Source organism: Notamacropus eugenii, chromosome 2 (genome assembly GCF_028372415.1).
Source record: "Notamacropus eugenii isolate mMacEug1 chromosome 2, mMacEug1.pri_v2, whole genome shotgun sequence".
NCBI lineage: Eukaryota > Metazoa > Chordata > Mammalia > Diprotodontia > Macropodidae > Notamacropus > Notamacropus eugenii.
The window spans coordinates 23,546,557-23,572,648 of record NC_092873.1 but is presented as its reverse complement, the minus strand read 5'-3'; the positions used below and the strand labels follow the sequence as shown (position 1 = coordinate 23,572,648).

The 26,092-nt window shown below is 50.2% G+C and overlaps 1 protein-coding gene across 2 annotated transcripts; it reads right to left on the bottom strand.

Annotated features, from left to right (window-relative positions):
* Nucleotides 1–576: 576 nt before the first annotated feature.
* On the bottom strand, nt 577–25,999 carry NADSYN1 (NAD synthetase 1). 2 transcript variants are annotated; one of them, XM_072639439.1, is made up of 22 exons: nt 25,750–25,999; nt 22,847–22,907; nt 21,164–21,280; nt 19,813–19,866; nt 19,107–19,196; nt 17,963–18,014; nt 16,800–16,888; nt 16,536–16,653; nt 14,344–14,475; nt 12,601–12,675; nt 12,086–12,210; nt 11,121–11,169; nt 9,079–9,181; nt 8,217–8,385; nt 7,211–7,346; nt 5,381–5,487; nt 5,130–5,261; nt 3,763–3,832; nt 3,227–3,292; nt 2,559–2,687; nt 1,540–1,716; nt 577–768 (listed from the first exon to the last, which is right to left on the bottom strand). In XM_072639439.1, exons 1-22 carry the CDS (start codon nt 25,832–25,834, stop codon nt 715–717), a joined length of 2,190 nt encoding a protein of 729 aa, XP_072495540.1. In that variant the 5' UTR covers nt 25,835–25,999; the 3' UTR covers nt 577–714. The 2 variants fall into 2 exon arrangements, with proteins under 2 accessions (XP_072495540.1, XP_072495541.1); XM_072639440.1 differs by lacking the exon at nt 3,227–3,292.
* Nucleotides 26,000–26,092: the final 93 nt, after the last annotated feature.

The following is a 26,092-nucleotide window of genomic DNA, read 5'->3' as shown; positions in this document are numbered from 1 at the left end:
CACACCTGGGAGCTCTCAATCTCCAAGGTGGGAGGGGGCGGCAGCTCTGGCAGCCTTTAAATCCCTCCATCCCGCTGAGCTCCCCTAGGGCGTCCCCAGGGACGTTCCCAAGCCTCTAACGCTCTCCCAAGCGCACTAAGAGGAACTGGCCCGGCAAGGCCTTTGTCCCTAGGAGCGCATCCTGCACTCCGGGAAGAGCGGGCGGGAAACGGTCCATTACCTCTCCCTCTCCATTTACCTGCCCCAAACCCTTGGATGTCTCCTGGGGAGCGAGCCTAAGCCTCTGGGTCTTGTCCCAGGGTAACTGTTCCTGAAACACTGCGGCAGTGGCATTAGCCGGCTCACATCCTTTCTCTCCCCAGAGCTCAGCTTCCCAGGAAGGTGTTGGGACTTTGCCGTTGGTGGAGAGCTCTGGCCTTTCCAACAGAACCCGGACTCTGTGGGCCAAGGGGGAGCCTTCTTCTTTCTAAATGAAATGTTTAGCTGAAGAAATAAACCTCCCCAGGATGTGGGACCACCGCTGACCTCACCTGGCAAGCAGGGCGCACCCTAAGCCCCAGCAAAGTCACCCACGGATTTTGGAAGAACAGTAAACAAGGATTTTTATTTCAAACAGTTTTTTGTAAAGAATCAAACCCACAGGCGCCAAGGCAGCTGGGGGGTGGGGGAGGCGACCTCGCACCTTGATGGCAGCCAAGCCCCAGAGGCTGTCCGTCAGACTAGATCTTCAAAGTCCTGGTCCCCTTCAGCACCTTCTAGTTTCATCACCTGCAAGAAGAAGGGGGTGGAGGGGAGAACTAGAAACAGGCAGGCTCAGACCCACGGAGCCAGGGCTCTCTGCTGCCTCTGGGCAGTCTGGGAAAGCCTCGGACCCCTCTAAAAAGAATGCATAAAGAAATTTCAGCTGACTTTTATACAGAGCCCTACAGTATTACATTAGCTCCTTGTGTCCCTCCTTCTTTGCCGAAGAAGTCCATATCATCAGAGAAATGGTGGCATGACTTGCACTTGACTTTGTTTTGAGTGAGTGAGGGCCATTAAGGGCAGGGTCCATTTTAAAGGTGAGGAAACTGAGGCTGGGAGGGAGGAGGAGGAAGCCGGCCCTGGCTCCCACATTCTTGGATGGGCTAGATATCCTCACCAGTCAGAGACCCCAGTCCCATGGGGGTTGCCAGGGTTCTTGGTGGGGGGGGGGGGTCTGTTCAATTGAAAACAGCTATCTCAGAGCCGAAAGAGGCTTTAACAGGCTGTGACCCTGGGTGAAAAGTCACAGACACTCCAAGAGCCTGTTTCCTCCTGCTGTATAAAATGGGGCTAATCTCACCCCCCAAGAGATTCTACCTGAAAGTGCTCTGGAAACCTCTAAGGGCCAGAGAAGAGCCCGTGGTCATCAGCAACCATCCCTTCACCAAAGGGATATCAAGCATTTACAAGCTTACAGCATCTTAACAGACTCCGGTCCAGTGATCCTGGGAGAGCCCACCTGGGAATGGCTCCCATACCCAAGACCCCCCCTCCCCTGAGAGCCTGACTCCTCACCTGCTGGTCAATGCAGTGAAACTGCCAGGGCCAATTCGACTGGTACAGGAAGGGCCTCAGGTCGAACCTGTTGTCATCCGGGCTGTAGTTCTCAGCGTGATAGGAGGGCGTGAGGGTGGTCATCTTGTGTCTGTTCAGTGAGTACATCCTGAAAAAGTGTTTCACCTTCTCGGCCACCTGGAGGTCAAAGCACCAGGTGGGGGAGTTAGCTCTGAGGGGGGGACCTCTGGAGTCCAGACAGCTTGCCACACAGTTTAATACATGAACTCAGTGTGCCCAAAGCTGGGAGAACATGGGCCACCAATGTAGCGTGGGGTCTGGGCAGAAGCCCAAGCTCCAGGCACACCCAGGAAGGGCTGGGGGCCGAGACAAGCCTGAATTATCCAGGTCCTATTTTGTAGGGATGATCTTTCTACAGAAGCATGTTTGGAGGGCAAAGATCCCTTTCCATTTGGGTCTTTGTGCCTTCATTAAACAGGCAGGATAAGCACCCCATGGGAAAAGGTGAATTTCTTTTTAGCAAAATGGGGTCCTTGAAAGTAGTAATAATGCTCTAGAAGTTGTTGATTCCCTATGCCACTGTTATTACTTTCAAGATCTTGTCCTACTCTAGAGACTCATGTCCCTTAGGGCAGGATCTGTGGGGCCACCTGCACCCTATCCTGCTCCCATTTGAAGGGCCTCAGGTGCAGAACCCCCACCCCTTTGTTCCACTGAAGCCACCTCAGAGTAGGGCCTTTCCTGATCTCCTTCAATAATTACCTCCTCTTCAGCCTGTCCCCACCCTCAAGGGCACAGCAGCACTGGGCAGGGGCTGGGGGGGGGGGGTGTGGCCAGGAGAGGACCCCCAAGACAAGGTGAGCCCTTCTATAGGCACTGATAGGATCGGCTGTCTCGAGACCTAACCATGTGAGCCAGGCCCAAATGGGAGCATGGAGCCCAGTGTAGATCCTGGGCAGCTGAGGGGATAGCAGGGACCCAGGGGCTGTCAGCAGAGGGGGAGGGGCATACAAGGCTACCTCTCTGGGGGTACAGATCTCCTTCCACATGTTGACAAGTTTGCAGAACATGCTGTACGGCCCTGCCTTCCCCATCTTCCTCAATCTGCCGAAGATAGACAGCTCCTTGTAGGTCATCCCCATGTCTTCCTGCAGAAACAAGGAGGCACTGGAGTGTGAGGAGGACACCCAGGCCAGGGGGAGCAGGGCCTGAATTTGAATCCTGCCTCCTAGCCTCACAACTGCCTGACCCTCCCTACACCCCTGAGCTGGACACAAGACAAAGCCGGAATTCTGCCAAGTCTGGATGGGCTGAGAGTTCACAGCAAGAGGAAAGGATGCTGTAAGCCCAGGTCCAAACCCTGCATGTGCCACTTCCTGGCTGTGTGACCTCTTGATGGTCTCATCTGTGAAATGGGAGTACCAGTTACACTGCTACCTCAGAAGCTCAGATGGGACATGTCACAAACAACTGCTCAGCCTCCTCAGGGAAACAAGGCCACTCTACCTCTTACATGTGAGTGGAGGAGACAGGACCTCAGAGGGGACAGCTCAGGCTCCATTCAGGGGAAGGCCCACCTCCCCCAAGACCTAGAGCCTGACAAAGCCACAGGTGAGGTCACCCAGGGAGATGGGAAATGAGGCAAAGCTGAGAGCTGGGGAAGGGGCTGGAGGGAGAAGGTGGGTACCTGGTCTCCCTGCCTCAGCCTTCTAAACTGGAATGCCTCTGGTTCCGGGGGTCCTGTGTGAGGAAGCTGAAAGGGAAGGAGACCCCAGCATCCTCCCAGGTCATGGTCATCCCCTGGAGCAGCTCCTTCTTATGGAACTTTCCTCACTGTTTCTGAACCCATTTTAATGATGGAGAAACTAAGTTTCAGCCAAGTTCAGTGATTTGTCCAGGCCACACAGCCAGGAATCCGGGCAAGAAACATTCATTCAGCACAAGAATAACAACATTTATATGATATCTTAAGATTTCCCAAGTGCTCTAAATACAAGAATCCTGTAAAGTGGGTGCTTATCCCCATTTTACTGAGAAGAAAACCCAGGCAGCTGGCATTTAAGTGACATGCCCAGGGTCACCCAGGTCTCTTGCGACTCCATGCCAGCCCCCCATCCAGCAGATGGTACTGCTCTCTGAGGCCTCCCTCCCACCCAGCTGGTGTTCCTGCACACAGGGAGCCCCACCAAGAAGGGCCCTGGTTTAAGGACTGTCAGCACATACCTCATCGGTCTGGACCACCTGTCCTTCAGTCAATGGCTCCAGCTCGGCAGTGGCTGGAGCGGACACGATTCTGCAAAAGGAGGTGGGTGTGGTGTGAGCACCTATGGCTGCTACAGGCCTCTCTCCTCTCTGGACAGTGTGTGTGGGGGGGGAGGAGCAGGGACAAACTATTGGGGACCCGAGCTGCCTCAAACTGTAAGCACAAATGAGTTAAGGAGTCCCCGGCTGATGTCTCCTCCCAGCTTGGCCTCACTCGAATAAAGCTTCCTGAGAATCCCCCCTTTTCCTCCCAGGTCTGATCAACTTAATCCAATCAGCTCTGATCAAGCGCTACCGGTCCCCCAGATACCTTGCAAAGACCAAGGGATACAAGGACAAAATGACCCCTGTCCTCTGGGTTCTATGGGAGATAGGAAGTGAGGGAATGGTCCATCATGTCATGAATGAGGAAGGGGCTAGCAATCATGGAAGACCTCCTGGAGCCCCGAAGGGAGGTCAGGTCTCCAAGAGGCCACAGAGGGGGAACTTGGCCAAAGAAGCGAATCTCCCCTGAGCCAGATCTGAAGGCCCGGTGGAGACGTGTGTTGTTGGTCCTTTCAGGCAACACTGGGGAGCCACCAGCCAAGTCTGACCCATTCTGACCTCTGCTGCACAACCCCTTTCCCCGCTGAGGTCTCACTGCCCCTTGCCCAGACCACTGCAATGACCTCCTCGCTGCTCCCTCCCTCCAGGCTCCACCAACTACCAAGTTATCTTCCTAAAGTGCTGGTCTGACCACATCCTTTCCTGAATGAAGTTTTCCATGGCTCCCTATTACTGTTAGGGAAAATGACAATTCCCTCTAATTAGCATCTGAAGCCCCCTAGAATCAGGCTCTGACTTCATTCACCCTGGCTGCCAGCCAAACTGGACAGCCAGCACATCCTCTCTGATCTCCTTGTTTTTGCCCAGTGTGTGAAGGCGCCCCTCCTGGAGTCCTAGCTTCTGTCAAGACCACACTCTCCGTGAGACCTTTCCTGATCCCCCGAGGTGTGAGGAACCCGATCCCAAGAACACTCTGACCTGCACTACACTGAATGCAGAAGGGTGTCATGTGAACTTCATAAGTAAAAGACATCTGAATACAACGCTGTCCTAAGGGGTCATCTTCCAAATTTAATTTAGCCTTCCTTAGAGAGGGAATGTACCTTGTGTGCAGTAAATGCTCACTATTCACTTCTCCACTATTCAGGGCAAGGGGCTTTGGAGTATGCAGGGCCTTGAATGCCGGGCTCAGGGGACAGGGATTTTAGTGGAAGGGCTCAAGCCCAGGAGTGTGTTTGGAAGGCCTGGTCGGTGGGGCCCACCCCACCTCCACCCTTGCTCACTTCCGCAGGGAGTTGAGATGGAAGCGCTCTATGCAATACTGGATAAAGGTCCGCAGGTCGGTCTTGCTGATGCCACCAATGGGGTTGATATCTGCGCTGGAGCAGTCGTACTTGGTCAGGTAACCCCGGAGGCTGAGAACAAAGAGAACCCTCATTTCAGATGGGGGCGGGGAGAGGCCACAGCACCCTGACCAGGACAGAAGGAGAAGCCTTCCCTCAGCCTGGCCCATCACTCCCACCCCAGTACATACCTTTCATCCACATTGGAGGAGCCCAACACCAGGAGGCCCCCTCGCATCCCCCGGGACCATAAGCTCAGCTGAGCAAAGAGGTAGGCAAAGACCATCCTGACCCTTGCCTACAAAATAAGGGACAGTTAGAGGGGAAATGCAGCCTGGTCTCCTTCAGCACCTAGGAGAAAGCACGGTTCTGTTCAGAAAGGGAGGATGGGGGTGGGAAGGGAGGGCAATAGCCCTCCAAGGTCTCCCAGTGTGCAGCCCAAGACCCTGGGGATGCCTCGTGTCAGGGAAGCCCTGCAGCTGCCCACCATATGTCAGTGGGCCATGTGGGGGGCTGTGGGGAGGGGTCAAGGGTTCAAGGGGAGAAGAGTGAATAGGGAGCACTTCCTGACCTTAGAGGCATCCCCTCCTCTCCTTGGGGGCTGCCCCCCATCCCGCAGCTGGATTATTGCAATGGCCACTGAGGCCACCCGTGGTGGACGGGTCTACTTGTACCAAGCTCCTCCCCCTCCTGGCCAATTGACCTCCCATGAGCCCTGTCCCCAGGGACAGTCTCTTCCTAGACGTCAATTTCCTCATCTGCAAAAGGAAAGGACTCCATGGCCTCTGAGGGTCTCCTCCATCACCCCGATCTCTGGGGTCTGGAAGCCTCTGGCCATCATCATTGGTAGGGCTATTAACCGCTACTGCCGATTGCAGAATAATGATGCCAGAGTCAATAAACCCTCCTCCTCCCTACCCACTGACAACCCTGGCCCAGCTCAAGTCCGTGCCAAAATCTCACCTCCAGAGAGCCTTTTCTGGTTATTACCTCCAATCTATCCCGCCTGTAACATGCAGGAACACAGTTATCAGTCGGGTCAGTCAATAAATGCGTATTAAGCACCTACTATGTATCAGGACTGTACTAGCTTGATGTTGTATGAGATTTGTATCCCCAGCACTTAGCAAAGAGCCCAGCACACAGTGAGTGCTTAATATGTGTGTAATGACTGACTGTGAGCTCCCTCAAGGCAGGGAATAAGTGTCTTTTGCCTGTTTTTGTATGCCTACCAATTAGCACAGGGCCTGACACACAGTAGGTGCTTAATACATGTCTATTGACTAATAGTGTCATCACCTCCTGTTTCTCTGATGGCTGGAGATTTACAAAGTCCTTTCTTCACATCGACCCCAGGAAATGGCTCAATAGGACAGACATGGCATTGAGGGCCCTCACGGCGCTTGTGTGGACAAATTGAGATCTTGAAAAGTCAAGTGCTTTAAAAACCTTCGAGTAGAGGGCCGTGTAGGCTCAGGCACCAAGCCTAGAGTCCGCTATTACACAGGAGGAAACAGAGGCTGGTTTCCTAAAGAAGGGAAGGGACTTGCCACCCAAACAAACAGTGAGGATGAAATGAACATCAGTCTACAGGCTAGTAACCATGATAATTAACTGTCCAAATTGCCAGTGAGGGCGATAAATGGCAAATCTGGCCATATCACATTGGAATCCCACAAGCAATCCAACAAGCCTCTATTAAGCACCCGCTGTATGCCATGCACCGTGACAGCCACCAGGAGACAGAAAATGATGCAAGCTCATCAGGTGTCATTACCCCATTTTACGGATGATGAAGTTGAGGTTCAGATTTGCCCACAGTCACACAGCTAGAAAAATGTCAGAGCTCAGAGCCAGTCAGCATTTGCTGACTCAGAACAATCAGAAAGGCCCCTTAGGAAGCCTGGGGAGGGCTTTCTATCAAACTCCCAGTTGGAGCTTGGTGAGGCCTCCCATCAGCTTGGTGCCCCCACTGGAAGGAGCCCATCAAATCAGCAGCCACTGCCGCTCACAGGACCCACCTGCACGTTCTGCATGGCCACATTCTCACGGCTGCTTCCTCCGTGGACCAAGAATTGTGGCATCTTGCCAGTTACTATGTGGAAGATCTCCACTATGACCTTGACGACCCCATCTATGTTGAGGTTGATGTGGTAACTGTAAGGGAGGAGGCCTTGTTAATGAGCACTCAATGAGGGCTGACCATCAAGTCAAAGGCCCTATTTTCAAAGAGACAGGTGGGTGGGAGCAGTGTGGGAAGGGCCAGAGTCCTAGAACACCAAGAAACACCACCACAGAAATGTGGCCCAAAGGGCTGCCTAAGGAAGTCAAAACTCCCCCCCCCCAAGATGTCCTCCAACTGGTGAGGGTCCAGGAAGCCCAGAGCATAGAGGGGCTCAGTCAACATCCGGCCCTTACATGGCGTTTCTACTGAAGGCTGAGAAAATCCAAATTAGCCGAATACCCAAACATGACTGGGGCGAAAGTCTCAGGATCAGAAAATGCCAAGGGGCAAGAGGAAAGAGTAGAGGAAATGGTTAAAATGAAAAGTATCTCAGGAAACCTCAAAAACCCATCAAAACAACCAGCAGCCGCCTAAAGTCAAGGGAAAGCCGCTAAAGACAAGCAGAAAGCTGAAAACCAAAAACCCTCTTAAAGACCCAAACTGCTGAGCACTGTTACCCAGGAAGCACCACAGAAGCAAGAGTACCACAGTGCTTCCTGCATTACCACTGGGGCAGAAAATGTAGAAAACCAAGCAAGATCGACCTGCAGGTACCAGGCCCCAAATTAGAGTTGTTTCAGATGAGGAAACTGAGGCTAGAGGGCCCACTTGGCTCAGTCAAAGCCACACAGAGTCAAAGCAATGGAAGGGTGATGCCTTGGGAGTCTTAAGGACCCCCCTCAAAGGCAGGAGAGAAATGAATTCCCAGGAATAGGAGGAGCTGAAAAAGCAGCCCCCCCTCAAGTAGTACACGTGCTGCCCAACCCCTTCCAGCCCAGCCCCCATGGAACCTGCTCCACTACCTTCCAATCTGCTCCGCCAGTTCCTTGGCCCTGTTGCTGGTGTCCTGCGAGGAATTCTGTGTGGCCATATAACACGTAGTCAACAACTGGCCACATAGCTTCTGGGGGTCCTGGGGAATGACATCATCGCGGTTCAAGATCCTCTGGACATCGGTCAGCACCTCCTTATCTGGAAACAGACCAGATGAAAGAGGTGCTCAGACACACACATTCAGACACACATGTGATCACAAAATTGCACACGGACACAAATCACAAATATACAATCGTATGCACGCAATCACAAATATACACATACTTATATATGCACATGCATACATACACTCACAACCACAACACACACACCCATACAAACATAGATACCTACACACACAATTACACAAAGATCCAAGATAGGTATGAAGGATTCACAAAGGGAAATACTATCCACATCCAGATACAGAACTGATGGAGTTTGAATACAAATCAAAGCATATCCTTCTCACTTGCTTCATTCTGTCTTGTATTTTTATATGTGATAGATATGTCCTGACCATTACAACAGCCTTGTGCTGAGTCATTTCTGTTGTGTCCAGCTCTCTGGGATCCCATTTGGGATTTTCTTGGCAGACTGGACTGGTCTGCTATTTCCTTCTCCAGCTCATTTTACACATGACGAAACACAAGCAAACAGGGTGAAATCACTTGCTCAGGGTCTCTCAGCTAGTAAGTGTCTGAGCCTGGATTTGAACTGAGGGAGAGTGGTCTTCCTGAATCCAAGCCCATAGCTCTGTGCTGCCCCTTAGTTGCCCTGGCAATAGCCCTGCAGGTTGGGGGCTGTTATCATCCCCATTTTAGAGTCACTCACTTCATGGTCACTTACTTCCATTACTCACGGCTTGGCAGACCTGGCAGCACATGGAGTACACTATGCATGCTGTTGCGGAGCTGTCCACTCCACCGCTGAGGGGGAGGAAAAATCCAGCCTTAAAAGAGCAAATCAAAGATGGCATGAGAAAAGCGTCCTGAGACAAGCGTGGTTCTTTCAATCTAAGGTGCACGTGGACCTCAGGATTCCCACCCAGGGCACCCATTGAAGAGACTTCAAAATTCTGCCTTACTAGGTGAAAACTGTCTCCCCCTGCGCCCTGCCCAAGCTTGTGATGATCCCTGGAGGATCAGAGAGAAGGAGGGGGTTCTATGGGCCTGGAGAAGGGCCCATTCCCCGACTTTCAAGAGAGGAAGACATGGGTATTGCAAACTCTAGGCAGGTATGCAAGTGGCATTTAATTCCTGGCAAATTTCAAGAACATGTGATGTTATTATTTTAAAGTTATTTTTATTTCATTAAATATTTCCCAGTTATATGTAAAAAAAAAAAAACCATTCATTTTTTAAAAAATTTTGACTTCCAAATTCTCTTTCTATCTTCTGTCTCACCCCCCTCTTTGAGAAGGCAATCAAATATGTGTCAAGTCATGCAAAAGATCTCCATATTGGTCATGTTGTGAAAGCGCGCGCACACACACACACACACACACACACACACACACACACAGTGTGAAAAAAGTCTGCTATGATCTGCACTCAGATTCTGCGAGTTCTTTCTCTGGAGGTGGACAGCATTTTTCATCATGGACCCTTCAGAAATGTCTTGGATCTTGGTACTGCTGAGAACAGTGAAATCTTTCACAAATGATCATCATTACAAAACTGTTTTCACTATGTACAATGTTCTCCTGGTTCTGCTCCCTTCACTTTGCATCAGTTCATATAAGTCTTCTTAGGTTTTTCAGAAGTCAGTCGGCCCATCATTTCTTACAGTGATATTTCATCACAATGACATAACACAACTTGTCCAGCCATTTCCCAATGGATGGGCATCCCCTCAATTTCCAATTCCTTGCCACCACAAATAACGAGCTGTACAAATTTCTTCACTCTCCTTGGGACAGAGACCTTGTAGTGCTATTGCTGGGTCAAAGGGTATACAGTTTTAGAGCCATATGGGTGTAGAAAATATATTACATTAAAAGGATGGTCAGTGAATGTGCAGAAAAGGAAGGAGTGGTCACAGAAAGTCAAAGCATGTTGACTATGAATAACTCAGCTGTTCTCATTAACACAGTGATCCAAGGTAAGTACAAAGGACTCACAAAGGAAAATGCTATCCACCTCCAGATAAAGAACTGATAGACTCTGAATGCAGATCAAAGAAAATTCTTCTCACTTTATTCTTTCTTGTGCTTTTTTTTCCTTCTTATCTGTTTCTGCTTTCACAACTGTGGCTAATATGGGAAATATGTTTTACATGATAGCACACATACAAACTACATTATACTGCCTATCATTTTCAGAAGAGAGGAAGGGAGGGAGGGAGAAAAAGATGGAACTCCAAACCTTGAAAATATAAATAGTAAAAATGTTCTTGACTTGTAACTGGGGAAAGAAATAAAATACTATTAAAAAGGAGAAAAAAAAGGGCTTCCTCAGGGAAGAAGGAGCAGCCTTGTACTGTTGGGCCCAGCCAGAGCATTAGTAATATGTCCTAAAAGAGGAGGGGTGGACTTCCCAGGGAGTCTTTGGGTCCTTCCTACTACAGATGTCCCAGAACAGGCGGAACAGCCCCCAGGTCAGCGGTTTGGTGAATGAGATTCTGGCCCATTTGGGGCTCAGTGGTCTTTGAGGGTCCTTCTACCTCACAGATTGTGAGAGATGATTCATCAGAGGGACATAGTCTGAAGGCCAGAGGCAGGAATGCCCGTGTGACAGATAAACCAACCTCAGGGAAAGTCTTCATCACCACAGGCAGAGCAAGTCAGTATCACATGCCCAACAGAACCGCAGGAGATGGTGCCCATTCCTGGGGTGTTTCATGGTTCCCCTAAGCATGCCCAAACACAGAAAAACCCACAGCCATCTCACCTGCTGACTGCGCCGCAAGTAATCCCACAGCCAACATGCAGGGCCAAGGCTGCCGCAAAAATAGAAGGTAAAGATGTGATCCATACAGACATGAGCCCCCAAGACCTCCCCACATCTGGAGGGGTCTAAGGACCCCAGGCAGAGCTAGTCATAGAGGACCAGGGGTCTTACTTCTCCAAAGACTTGTCTCTGACCCACAGATAATACTACAAACCCCACGAGTTTGTGCTTATGCCTGGAGTAATCAATCACCTTGGGCACCAGGAAACATCCAGCCAGTCAGCTATCTTTTATCTTTCTATCACCTATCTAGTCATCTATTTATCTGTCATTATCTATCTATCCACCCCTCATCTACTATATATCCATCTATGTTTGCACATACACACATCTCTATCTATCCCTTAGATAGTACAGTGAAGCCTCTCCACCATCTAAGCATCAGAATTCTGACTGGAGGTTGAAGTGGTGCATGGGCCTCTCTGTGCCTGGTGCCCTCCCACCAGACAAATGCCTGTGTTTAACGGAGCTGTGCCCTTCTTAACTCAAAACTTGACACCTGAGCTGAACCAACCCAACTGACCCCGTGCCATCATGAACTCTTAATCACAAGGGAAAGTGCAGGGACCATGATTTTCCTTTTACAGATGAAGAAACTGAGGTCCAGAACTGAGATAAGACGGGAAAGAGATGTCTGGAATATATTCTTAACAACTCTTCAGAGTCAAGGACAAGGTACCAAGTACAAAGCCTCAGATGAGGGACACCAGGTCAGACCCTCACAACCAGAGTGTAGGGTCCCCTCAGCAGGTCTGAGTCTGGCTGGATGATTCTGCCCCAAGACTCCACAGAGCAGACCCCTGGATGGGGTACCTGGTTGGGTCTTGGGCACTCTCAGCCCATGAGCCCGTGACTACATCAAGGCCAGGGCTGAAGCCCAGGCCTTGAGGGGGTCAAACACTCACCTGATCTCCTCCCCAAGGCTATGAAAGTGCCACTGGATCGGCTCTGACGTGGACACCAGCACATCATCGTAGCACGAAAGTGCAAAGTCAACCTTGACGCGGGTGAAGGGAACCACTCTGCTGGCCTAATGGGTAAAACAAGATGCAGGCTCTCCTCATTAGCGCAGCACCTCCTGAGAGTCCAGGGAAGACTGGGTGCCCTCCAAAGAGTTATACTGCCCCATCCCTGCAGAAAGAATCTCCCAGGGTCCAAACAACTATCTTGTGATGGGATGGGACCAGCATGGTGACTGCCCCTTCCCCCCATTGAACAGATAGGGAAACTGAAGCCCAAAGTGGAAAGTGAGTGGAGTGAGCTGACGCAGCTCCTCAGAAATGGTGCTGGGACAAGAGCCTGAGGTCACTGCCTGAGGTCACTGCTGACCCTTCTGGGGCCCCATACCACCTCCTTCCCAACAGGCCACACAGTTCTGGGCTCATGCCTTGACCGAACTGCTCTCGACAAACACACTCACCATCAAGTTACGAGAAGAAATCTCTGCTCGGAAGCTCCGGACATCCTCCAAATCAACTGTGGCTGTGATGACTTCCTAGGCAAAGAAACATAGGAAAGAAAGAACGTGGATTTCACATGCTCCACAGGAGCAGTGGTCGCTTGTGCCATTCCGACAGACTTTCCCTATGGAAGCCCCACAGGAGTAGCACCATGGGTCCCCCTACTCTACATATAAGGAAACTGTGGTACAGAGAATTTGGTGATGAGCCCAAGAACTCAAATCCCAGGTCCCTTGAGGTCAAGCACTGGCAGGGCTTTTTCAACGACTGCCTCGATCATGATAAACTGATTGAGTTGTGCCAGGGTCCAAGTGGGTGACACCAACTCTCTGTGTCAAAGTGTCTCTGGCTTGGGCCATTGTCCAGTGGTACCCTTCTTATCCCTTCTCCTACTGCTCCCTCCCACGTTTAATGCTGCTTTCCTTAAAAATGCATCTAATAAACTAGACCACACAAAGGGAGAATGGCTGCTGGCCAGCCATGGAGAAGCAAGTCACACCTGTGTGCACACATGCACACACATGCACAGGGGAGCGTTGCCAAATCACTGCTCAGTCCATTAGCCTCAGCTCTTCCCCATTTCTGCCCTTTAGCCATTCACTTACAAAGTGCCTACTAAGTGCGAGGTACAGATCCCAAGACAAAATGGCCACAGCCCCTTTCCTCCGAGCTTCCAGAGAGCTTCACTGGGGGTGAGAGAGTAGGGAACAGGACATGGATAAGAAGAGGGGGTGGAGGCAGACAGAGGGCTCCAGGAGGAGACAGCAAGGAGGGAGGTGAGAAAAAATCAGGAGGCTTTCACAGAGGAGGTGGCTCCTCTGTGGAGCCTTGAAGTAAGGAAAGCAAGGCCAAGGCATGAGGAGTACAGAGAAGAGCCAGCAGGACAGGTGCACTGCAAGAGAGAGGATAGGAAAGGGAGTCATAGGAAGCCAGGCCAAGGACACTTCCATCACCTGGGTGAGGGGGCCACAGATACTGGGTCAGACTAGGGGCTGACAAAAGTTGCACAGGCAGCTGGGAGCCACACCATCAGAGAGGGGGATGCTGGAGGCCAGGAGGCCAACGAGGAGGCTGTTGCGATAATCTGGGCCTTTGTAAGGGAGGTGTGGATGATACTGAGGAGAAGGAATTACCAAGCTGGCAGCCAACTGGTCCTGGATATTAGAGGCAAAGGAAGAATCTACACTGGCCCTAGGTGAGTGATTGGAGTAGGGGTAGGGGGGGGCATACAGCATTGCAGTGCCTTCAATGGGAAAAAAAATATCTGGAGGAGGGTGGTTCCCACCACAACCCCTGACACTACCTGTGTTTGCCCTGCATGCCCTGGGTTACCTGGGGATGTGCTCATTTTACCCAAGAAAACATAAGCTCTCTGAGGGCAATTTCCTCTTTGTATTCCCAGTGCCAGTACCCAGTTGATGCTTAATAAACAGTCCCTTGATCTACCTGAATGACATCTCACCCTCCTAGGGGGCTATTATGCTTTTAAACTAGATGAGGGAATGAATGAACCAAGATGACTGCTTTTCCTGACAATAACCCTGCAGGGCTAAGTAAAGAGACTTACTCCCTTTTATAGAGAAATGTCAGAGGCAACTCTCGAACCCAGGTCTTCTGACTCTAACCCGCTGTGGGCAGGACAGGTGACCTGGGAAGAGAAGAGCAGGAGTCACCCTCCCGCCACACACACTCAAGCACCTCACCACATCATCCAGGGAAAACTGCACGCCCTGGGCGACGGTGGACCCGTTCACAGAGATCATGGAGCACCCATCGTAGTAGAGACGGTCGCCGTCACAGCCCTTCTGGTTAGACAGGAGATAAATCCCACCATTCTGGAAAAGAAAAGCCATCCCCAATGCGAGGTGGTCTGAGAGCTCCAGGTTGTTTTCAAAGCACCTCTGCTTTCCAAAAGACCTAAGGTGTAGCTCAGAGGCTTTGTCCCCCACCTCATATCTTGTGACAGTGTCCCCAACAGCATCTTGTCCCCAACCGCAGTCAGAGAAGAGTTATACTTGGGATCAGTTGGCCCTTCTCAGGACTTTTGTTGGCACAGGAGAGATGGCCTGGCATAGGACCTGGCAAGCAAAGATGCCTGGTGGTGATAGTGTGATTTCACAATGGTGGGAGAAGCCAGCGAGACAAATTGGGGGTGAACGGCCCTTCCTGGGAACCAGCAGTTTATTAACAGGAAGATGTGTTCAGAGAAGGCTTTCTACTATTCTGCCTAACAAATAAAACTATCCTTTGGGAAGGATGATGTCCCAGAATCCTTTAAGGCAGAGGATGAGAACCCTCTTTCCAAACAGCCCATCTCCAGGGTGTACAGAGAGGGTGAAAAGCAGACACCATCTTAAGATTTGAGGGGCCAGCCAATAAAACCCAAATCTTAGAGCATAATATGCTTCCCTTCCCCCAACAGCCCTAGGAGGAAGGCAGGAGTATAATGGCAGCCCACACTTTACAGCTGAGGGGCTATAACAGCAAGCAAAGTAGGATGTTTGCTGTTTTGAGTTTTAGCCAATCAAGTGCCTTTAATTGAGTCTTGCCTTTGATTAAATCAATCAAGAGTCTTTGATTAGAAATAGTATATATACTGTAGAGAGAGAGCGGTCAGAAGCAGAGCTGAGAGAGAGAAGTGAGTGTTAGTGAGCTAGGGGAACTTACCTGGGGGGAGGCCTAACAGAAAGAATGTTTGTGATGTCCAGAGTCCTGTCTGTTGGGCTGTGCTAATTTCTCAGACAGAAGTCCCGTCTGTCACCCTGCGTTAATTTCTCAGACAGAAGTCCTGTCAGTTTCTCTGTGTTAATTTCTCAGACAGAAGTCCTGTCTGTTTCTCTGTGTTAATTTCTCAGACAGAAGTCCTGTCAGTTTCTCTGTGTTAATTTCTCAGACAGAAGTCCCGTCTGTCACCCTGCGTTAATTTCTCAGACAGAAGTCCTGTCAGTTTCTCTGTGTTAATTTCTCAGACAGAAGTCCTGTCAGTTTCTCTGTGTTAATTTCTCAGACAGAAGTCCCGTCTGTCACCCTGCGTTAATTTCTCAGACAGAAGTCCTGTCAGTTGCTCTATGTTAATTTCTCAGACAGAAGTCCTGTCTGTTTCTCTGTGTTAATTTCTCAGACAGAAGCCCTGTCTGTTGGTCTTTATGAGTGATTTAAGATGACTGGGCTGGTAATGTGTATAAACATTGTTATAGTGCTGTTAAGCTTTGTTTTCCTAGGACCTGCAGGTGGCAGCTCCTGGAGTCAGCTGTCAGGCAGAAGCAGAGTTTAGAGTGGAACAGTCCCTATGAGCTGAGGCAAGGAGCAGGAGCAGAGAGCTGCCTGCGTGTGAAACCAGGCAAGAGGTCAGCCTATGGAGGGGGAGCCGCAGGGTTTGGAAGTCATCCTCAAATCAAGATGAAAGAGTACTTTACTTGGACACTGTGTATTGATTAAGGAGATTGTTCTCACGGTGACCTGGGGTGGATGCTGTGGTATTTTCTGGTACTCCTTAAGGATATATTGTACTAGGAAGACCCTAGCCTGGGAACCCCCTGACATTGAGGATACAACAATATATGCTATGCACCACATGACATACTGAGTGCTATGAGATACACATATGTAGTACATCTGTTTTGTATAAGGATGTTGCTATGAATATTACACTTTACTTTAATGAACAATGTTTAGTTTATTGCTGAATAGAGAGCTGATTATACTATGCAATTAGACCCTTAAAATTATTCACAGCTTTAGTCCTCAGGAGTGCTGCTGTGAGTGTTTGGCTTTACAGGGGCCTTGGTAACTCAATCAATAATGCTGCTTTGCCCCATGCACACACAATCCATCCTGCACGGAATCTTCCCAGACAAGAGATGCTCTGAACAGACCTAGGCTTGTGTGGACCTACCTTAAAAGTGGCCAGGTTCACCAAATCCACTCTGGTGTGGGCCTTTCGCAGCACGTGGTGACTCCCCGAGGAATTTGTGAAGATTTCCACTCCATCCAGTCCCATATCAATATGTGGGCTAAAGAAAAGGTGAGTAGGCAGACCAGTGAGAGGTCAGGTGCACCTACCCAGGTTCCTTCTCCCTACAGGGTTGCTCTGACAGCCCATAGGCTCCCTCACTCCTCCAGGAGAGAGACAGGGGCCAAGGCCAGGCCTAGAGATTACCTGTGAGGTGTCCACAGCTCCTCGCAGATTTCTGTGCCAATGCAGGTATCTCTGGTTGCCAGCACCAAATCCCCAAAAGGAACCAGTTCCTTCAGGCAGAAAAAAAAACTGCTGAGGGAGATGCCTCATCACGGGAAGGCTGTCTCCTACCACAATGAGCTTCCATGGATGCCGCGGGGAGGGCCTGCCCCTAGCTGGGGCTCCTGGTGCCTACTCATGGGCTTCATGGCCAATGCCAGAGGACATCCCTCTGATGACACAGAGACTTGCCAAGGTTCAGGTCCTCTCCAGAGCTCCCCAGTGAGGAATTGGCAAAGCACAAGTAGAACTTGCCATGAAGGCAGGCCCCATGCTCACCAACCACCTGGCCAGCTCCAGGTTCCCTCAATTTGCTTCTCCTCCTTCCAGTGGTTACTCGATTGGGCAAGTCCCCACTCATCTGAGTCTCCTAACTGAGTGTGAGGTAGTGACTAAGGGATGGCCTCAAGGTCAGGAAGGCCTGGGTTCAAGCCTCACCTCTGACCTCTCCTGACTCTGGGACCCCAGGCAGACGTCTGGACCTCTCCATGCCCCAGGCAACTCTCTGAGACTAGGTGTAGCAGAGAAGATGCCAACTTGCCTTGGCCAAAGCCATCCTCCCAGGGAGATCCCGACTCTGACAAAATGGTAATGCTAGCTTAGAACAACCAGTCCCACTCCTTGTCTTACAACCTTTCGAGAATGTGATCAGAAATGAACACAATTCCCACTGTGCAGATGGGGAGACTGAGGGGAAGCAGGAGATGGACTCCTCTAGAAATGACTGAGGAAAGGAAAGAGTTTGCAATGTAGAGTTGGAAAGTCCCCAAGACCTTAGCTCCCAGCAAGTGATTCACATTGCTAAGCCCAACTTTTCCTATCTGTGAAAAGGCAGCAAAGCCACAATGCCCAGGCACAGCCTGTGCTCTGGAGTACCCCCTTCTGCCCCTCCCTCTGCCACCCTGCGGCTACCAGGACCCCAACTCAGAAGCTGCTCATCCCACAGGGACAAAAAAATCACCTGCTATGAACTGGCAGACCTTGCCCTCCAACCCCAGACCACCAGGCTTGCTCACACTGCCCTGTTCCTCCGTGGTCTCTGAAATACTAAGAAAGGGAGCTTTCTCATGTGCCCTGGGGCTCACCTGCTTGGTCAGCTCCTGAATCATACGTGGGAGGACATGGTCCTCAGCTTGCCTGGGAAGGAGAGAGCAGAGCCTTAGGAGAGGAGGGATTAAGGAAAAGAGGCTGAACTTGTAAGGCAGATGTCACAGCTTTTCATTCAGGATTGGTCTTGAACACACATATGAACTACCAGTGGTGGGGCCACCTGGGTCACTGGAATTAGGAGGGGGTCAGAGGGGGTCACCCCATGTCATAGCTGTGACTATCACCTTGAGAGTGGGGAAGAATCAGTTTGTGAGTGTGCTGACAAACTAGGGGAGAAAAAGTAGAAAAAGTTGGCTCTGCAGGTCATAGGACATGGGGAATCTCTTTAAAAAAACTGAATTAGTCGAGTTGATGCTGGATCCCAGGCTGCCTGGGCATGCCCTTGAAGGGCTACCAATTGAGGGGAAGGGGCAAGGTCATAGGGGTTAGCTGCCACAACCCCAAGGGAGCCATTGAGGACTCCTCTTTGGGAACCATGGACCAGGAGAGAAAAGAAAAAAGGAACATCGGGAGTCCCAGGTCCTGAGTGGGAATCCTGACTGCCACTTATTACTAGAGGGGCCTGGGCAAGGTGTGGACAAGATGAGGAGATTCCTAACAGCTCTGCACCTTTCCTCCTTGGGGAATTCTGAGAAAAAAGAGCTTCCTGGGGCTGAGGCAATCAGGACAGGCTCCCTGGAGGAGTTCAGGCTTAAAGCCAAGCATTGTGTGGACCACTGGAAGCCCAAAGACAAAAATGAGACTGCCCCTTCTCTGGCAGGGCTTACACTCAGAGGAAAGATCAAGAGAATTACGGGACTCAGAGCTAGAAGCCCCTAGAGGCCACCAAGTCCAAGGTCTCAGGATAGGGTTGAGAAACTGAGGTGCAGGTGGGTCAGGTGACTCTCCCAGAGTCCCAGAGGGGTATCCTCAGCCTCCAAGGCCAGGGGAAGGGGGCAGTACAACCTCCACAACATGTGTGAAAGATGCTGGGACAGTGGGAGAACACAGGGCCGATAGAAGGGTTGGCTCTCTTGTGGAACCCTGAATGTTGAGCACAGGAGCTGAGGCTCCCCCTGGGCACTGGGTCACTCTGAACACACCAGATAGGCAGGAAGACAGCACAGGGCCTGAGCTTACCGGCTCTTCTGCCACGGAGCAAACCAGCGCATCTCCTGGTAATTCCCTTCATTGGCCAAGACCATTTTGGGGCGGATCAGAAGGATTTTTCTACAAAGGAGAGATGAACAATGGTTGGTGGTCTGCCCTTGAAAGGACTGAGAGAGGTCAAGGCTGCCTTGACACAAGTATCCAAGATGAAGGACCAACACCAGTCCCTAAATAAAAGGGGGACCAAGGGAGATCTCTGAGTGACCTTGAGCCAAGCCTCTTCCCCTCAATGAGCCCCCAACCCCTCACCTGTACAAGAAGAGAGGTTCAGACCAAAAATCTCTGATGTTCTCACCCAATATGACACACAGAAAGAAGGGCTACCCCCACAAATGAGCAAAGACTTGGGTCCACACCTCTAAGAACCAGGTCTAGGACTTTCCCTTTCTCTTAACAGAAGTAAAAACCTCCCAAGCAGGTGGGGCACAGACCCACCAAAAGACACTACCTGATATAGTCAGTCCTCCAGCACACCCACCCACCCAAGGCTGAAGACGTTAGCCTAAGAAATGTCAAACAGTAGCAGGTCCTAATGCTTTTTTGTCTGTCTGCAGGACAACTGGCTGTTTCACAGGTCCAAAGCCATGGCACAAGGTGATGATTTACCTCTCCCTACATGGCTAGGGGAAAATAAAAACATGGGGCACCCAATGCAATGGGCCCTGGAGAAGCCTACCCATTGAGAAAGATCACTCTGCAGTTGTAGCGAACATTGCGGTGCATCACAGGCCTAGAGAAAGAAAAAAAGAGGCAAGACTAGTCAGAGTCTGTCTACCCCTGGCATTGAGAAGCAATGTCCAGTTTAAAAAGAAAACTTCCCCATGTGTGTTGGGATGCCAAAGAGCTTTTTTCCTCCTGGGTGTTTCCAAATCACTTTTAAAGAGAGGGTTGGATTCCACATCATTCAATGCCAACGGCCTCCCCCTCAAGTGTAGGATACTACAGATGCTGCTTTCTGTTTACCCAACATATTGACTCCCTCCTCCTACTGCTCAATTAATCAGTGAAATCAAGACGACCTAGGTATCTGTTGTTTTGCTCAGTGGTGTCAAATTCTCTGTGGCCCCATTTGAGGTTTTCTTGGCAAAGATACTGGAGTAGTTTTCCATTTCCTTCTCCAGTTCATTTTACAGATGAGGAAACTGAGGCAAGCAAGGTTAAGTGACTTGCCCAGAGTCACACAGCTAGTAAGTATCTGAGTCCAGATTTGAACTCAGAAAGATGAGTCTTCCTGACTTCAGGTCCCGCACTGTAGCATCTAGCTGCCCTCCATCTAGGTATACTCCAATTCCAACAGGGTCTACTCAAGACATCAGCCAAGACAACCACAAGGCTGCCCTTGGCCATGTATTCAAAACCCCTGCAGTCAGGAAATGGTGCCTCCATCCTCTTCTTGAGCTTGGTAGAAATAGAAAACCATTCACTCTATGGTGACAGGCTCTCATTTGGCACAACAGATATTGCTACAGAGTGGTTTCTTCATCTTGTCTTCTACAACCCAGGAAACACCAAACAAAATTACCCCTCTTGACTTCTTCTGTAACACCAACAACGTTCAGGTACATTAGTCTCCCTTTGAGTCATCATGCAAAAACATCACCACGCAAAATAAAGTGGACTATACTCAGAAGAGAGTGCTGGACAAGCCTGGAAGCTTTACACCATTTCTATCACAGATGCCTGGGGTGCCCAGTCTGATGAACCCTAGGGACCCGTTCTCAGAATAAGGCTTTTAAAACAGATTATGAAGGAAACCAGTTCATCTCTAAAGGCCCCTCCAGACAAGGCTAACCCCTCATGGAGGCAGCAGAGGATTATCAGATGTTACCATGACCCCCACAAGAAGCCACAGCCTTTCACATCTTGGGCAGGTGGAACCATACTGACTTGGAGTGCTTCCATGTCCAAGAGCTCCTCAGCTAGCCTGGTGCCCAGAACCGTGAGGCATTCCATTCCATTAGCTGCCACCTGGGATTTTTCTGAATTTATTCCACCCCCAGCCCAGCTACAACAGTGCTGACACTTACATCCCAACGTCACAGATGATGTTCTGGGTGACGGGAGCCACCAGAAGCTTGGCCAAAACTTGGTACGAATGCAAAATGGTGTCAGATTCAAAGTAGTGATCCCAACAGCCATAGCCACTACAGGGAGAAAAGACACATCAGAGCAGCCAGAGACCAAGGCCTCAGGAGCTGGGCAGCAGAGCATTCCAGGGAATGATTCCTAAATGTCTTCTCTACCAGCATGACCAACAGGTTCTAGGGAGAAAGTACTCTCTGAACCCTCAGCCTGAGGATCTTAGGGGTGTCACCTCTGGGAGAGAGATGCTTACTCATCCATCACTCCAACGGATTAGCCACAAATATATGTAAGACTGAGATGAAAGAAAGGAGTTCCTGCTTTCAAGACCTTGAACCCCCAAGAAGGACAGTGTGGGTAATAACTCCCTGGCACAAAAGGGAATACCAGCAACAAATTGGGGAGTTAAGGGTTAGATGGAAGATTTTGTTTTTAATTTTAATTTTCTTTCAGTTCCAAATTCTCTTCCTCTATCTAACCCCTCCCCCAGATGCTGAGAGGGCAGCTGGCCTTCCAGTATATGTGGCACACAGGGTTGACTTTCCTAGGTTCTCCCCCATTAGAAGGGGTCTCAGTGTTCTAGCTGGAACCCAGGCCCAACCCCAGGCTTTGCATAGAGGAAGTCCTTAATAAATGTTTAATTCCTTATTCAGAAAGCACTTTAAGGTTTGCAAAGAACTTTAAAAGTATAAGCTCATTAGATTCTCACAACCCTGGGGGGGGGGAGGGAACTATTGTTATCCTCATTTTACAGATGAGGAAACTGAGGCAGGTGGAGGACTTGCCCAAGGTCACAAAGGTAGTAAGTGCCTGGGGCAGGATTGGAACTCAGGTCTCCCTAACCATGGGTTTAGGGCTCCACGCTACCTCCCTCCCCCAATCAAGAAGGCACTGAACTCCCCCAGTCTCAGAATTGTACAGAATCTCAGGGACCCCCATGCATGTCCAATGCACCCTGCTCATACTCATTTGGCCCCTGGTTCAGGACCCCAGCTCAGGAAAGTCTGCCTTCCTTGGAGCTACCATCTTCCTGTCTGCCACATCTAGAACAGGAGCAGCTCCTCATCCCTCTGGGAGTTGTCTTTGGACCTCACAGAAATGTTTCCTGGTTCTGGTTCCATGTAGAAACAACAAGCCAGGCAGTTTCAGTCTGTGATGTCTGGTTAATTCCTCCTGAACCCACCACGTCCTTCCTGCTACTGCAGGCACCCATTCTTTGTTCCAGACAAACTGGCCAGCTTGCATTCCCTGAACACAAGGCTCCATCTACCTTCTCTGTGTCTTTGCATGTGGCTGTCCCCCACACCAGGAATGCTCCCCTTCCTCACCTCTGCCTCACACAATCTTTATTCTTCCTTAAAGGCTCAGCCCAATCACAGCGGGTTCTCCTGGAAGAGGGCTTCCCTGACCATCCCGCTGCCCATTTGTATTTATTTCTCAGGGTATCTCCCCAGCAGAACATGAGCCCTTTATGGATGGGAAATATTTGGATTTTGTCTTGTGTCTGCAGCTCTGGGTAGAGCCCCAAAGTATACAGCAGGTGCCCAATAATGGTCTATGGAGGCAAATGGCCTGGTGTCAAGGTTATAGAGTTTGTCCTTTCTGTTTATCAACCTAGGAGTGCTTACCATATTTCCAGCTCTGGTCCGAGCCGGTACTTTGCGCCTCTGTTTCTGGCAATTTCGATGCCTGTTACAAGTGTGCAAAAAGAAAAAAAAATGAGAGAAGAGTCTCCCCATGCAAAGAAAAGCCTGATTCCTAGAGACTCCAGGGCAACACTGAAGGACCTGACTTCTTAACAACTTAACTCAATACAGTAAAGAATCCAGGTCATATCCAGGCTGAGACAAGAGGGCTGGAGCGAAAGGTTGTATGTATATATATGTACGTACGTATGTGTGCGTGTGCGAATATATGTACATGTGGGTATGTGTATATAAATTTTATATCACATGTAATACGTGTAAAGTTATATATACGTAATTGACATATGTAAAATATGTATCAATTATGCGTAATTATTACTATATTATATACACTAATATATAGTACCTATAAAACATACTATGTAACCTATTATGTAATTAATTCTATATTATTATACATAATGATTCTATAAATGATTACTGCCTCATAGATGTCATATTAAGACAGAGTACTGAGGCCAGGCTTCCGAGCAGTGTGACATCTCTGACAAATAATGACTGTGGGACAACCAGGGCTGATCACTTAACGGTTCTCTCAGTGCTCCAGGGTTAGCTGGTGGCAAAGTGCAGTGAGCCCTGGGTCGGCAGTGAGCCCTGGGTCGGCAGTGAGCCCTAGGTCGGCAGTGAGGAAGACCTCGGTTCAAATCCAGCCCCGGACACTTGTTAGCTTCGCGACCTCAGACAAGGCTTGCAACCTCAGCTTGCTTCAGTTTCCTTAACTAGAACAAGGGGATAATGATAAAACCACCTCCCTGGAGGGCTGTTCTGAGAGTCAAAGGAGAGAATAATTCTAAAGAGCTCAGCCCAATGCCTGGCACATGTGCATATCAGTTACAATTCTCATTATTATTCAAAAGAGCTTCACACAGCGCCTGGCACATAGTAGGGGCTACATAAATGTTAGCTTTTCATATTCTTATGATCTAAAAGTATTTTGCACAGTCCTTGGCACATATTAGGTACCATATAAATGTTAACTGTTTGTTATTATTAATAAAGTATTTTGCTTTGTGCCTGGCACATTGTAAGCCTATACAAATATTAGGTATTTATCACTGTTATTTAAAAGTACTTCACATGGTACCTGACACATAGTAGGTGCTAAATAAATCCATTACTGCTTTCTTCCCTCCCCCCAAGCAGCCTCTCAGTATGCCAGTCTGCATGAGCAGGAATTTCCTATACCAACGAAATCAGACCGGCCTCACTTCCATAGAATGTGATATAAAGCTGATGGGGTGGCAAACCAGACCAGTAGTAACAGCTCCCAAGCCCACAGAGCTTTATCACTGTAACAAGACATCACAAATACACAGAGCTTGGAGGTGTGCAAAGTACTTCTTCTGCTACTGTCTTCATCCCCATTTTCAGATAAGGAAACTGAGGCCCAGGGAAGTGATGAACGAGCAAGATTCAGACTCTGGTCCTACTTCTCAGTTTGGGGGCCAGGACTTTCCCCAGTGACACATGGTGCTATGCCACCAGGTCGGAGCCTTGGCCACTCTGGGTCCAGGGCATTTCTAAGAAGGTTATCTCTACACCAATGGAAATGGGCCTGGAACTATGTATGGCCACAGTATAAGGAAGAACAACCACCAAATATGCACATTGCCTTTTCATGGACTTCCTGATCTCAGCCAGCCTTGACTGCCCCCAAACAGAAGAGCCTCAGCGGAGCTGGCTTACTTAACTGAAGTCGCCAAGTGCCTGGCACATAGCAGGTGCTTTATAAGTGTGAACTGTTGTTTACTCATTACTATGTAAATGTTGGCCGTTGCTCATTATCATGAGCAGAGGGCTGGGACTGGAACCCAGGTGTGCAGGCAGCCAGGAACCCAGGGCACTGGAGGTACAGGAAGAAAGAGTAGGGCACATCCCTGCCCTGGTGGCATCCTGACACTAGACCCAGAAGAGCAGCCCACTATGGAAGGGAAGAGGTATTATAGAGTCCCACCTCACCTTACAAATGAGGAAAACCAATGCAGGCCCATGTTGACTGAGACTAAAGAAAACATACCAAGGAGACATATAGGGACTGGAGCTGATAAAACCCTGGCTAATGTTTGTGCTTCTTTTATCTTAAGTGCCTGGAGTTTGCCAAGTCACACCTTCTTGGATGGGTCATCTGGCTAGCACAAAGATCCCAGGTTCTGAAGTCTGGGGCTGATTTATCATGGGGAAGTCTGGAAATGGGGCCACTGACTCTTGGGGACTCTGCCAGGGATCTGACGCAGAGCAGCTAGGAGAACTCCAGGCCTCCCAGAACCAGCCTCGACTTGTAGGCAGGAGGTCCCAGGCCTGGCTGCTCCCACTTGGCTCAGACCAAAGCTTTGTAAAATTTAAAAGGATCCATAGTTATTGTTTTTACGTCGTGGGGGCCTGGGATCTGCCCTGGGGAAGGGGGTGGACACTGAGGCCTTTGGCCCAGGATGCCTAGCTCTTTCCGCAAGCATTGACTGTGGACCTGCTGTGTGCCTGGCACTGAGGGTACATGTACGAAGGAAGAATGAAAACTTTTCCAAACCTTGAGCAGGGGGTACCCCACAATTTGTGGGCGCAGGGAGGGGATGGAAGGTGGAGAGACTAGGGATTGCTTGGCACGTGGTAGGTGCTTGATAAGACCTTGCTCCTGGGACTTTTCAGCCTCACCGCCTGGGTATCGTGCCCATGGGATTTTTCCCTGGAGGGGGCTCAGAGGTCCTGGGTGGGGGGATTTCGCGAGGGATGCGTGGCGGCTCTTCTCCCTGCCTCCTTGGGCCCCGGCCCAGCACCCCACAGCCCAGGCCTGCAGGGAAGAGGAGCTCTCCCCCTCCCCCCATACTCACTCCTTAAAATCCTCCGCAAATTGCCCTCAAAATCCAGGGCCCACTGATTGAGCGAGCAGGTGGCCAGGGTCACCTTCCTGCCCATGCCTGCTGCCTAGCCAGCCGCGGCGGTCCGTCCGTCCTTCCTTCGATCGGCGCCGGGGGGCAAGGGCAAGGGCAAGGGCAACGGCAGGGGCCGGCGGCCTTCTCTCTTCCGGGCTCCGGGCGCCGCGCAACGCTGCGATGGAACGCGCGGAGCCCCAAAGGTTACAAAGTATCCTCGGCTCTCCCGGATTGGCCTGCGCCGCAGCTTCCTGGCCGAGCCTTCCGCGCCGCCCCCGCCCCTCCCCCGCCCCGTGGCTGC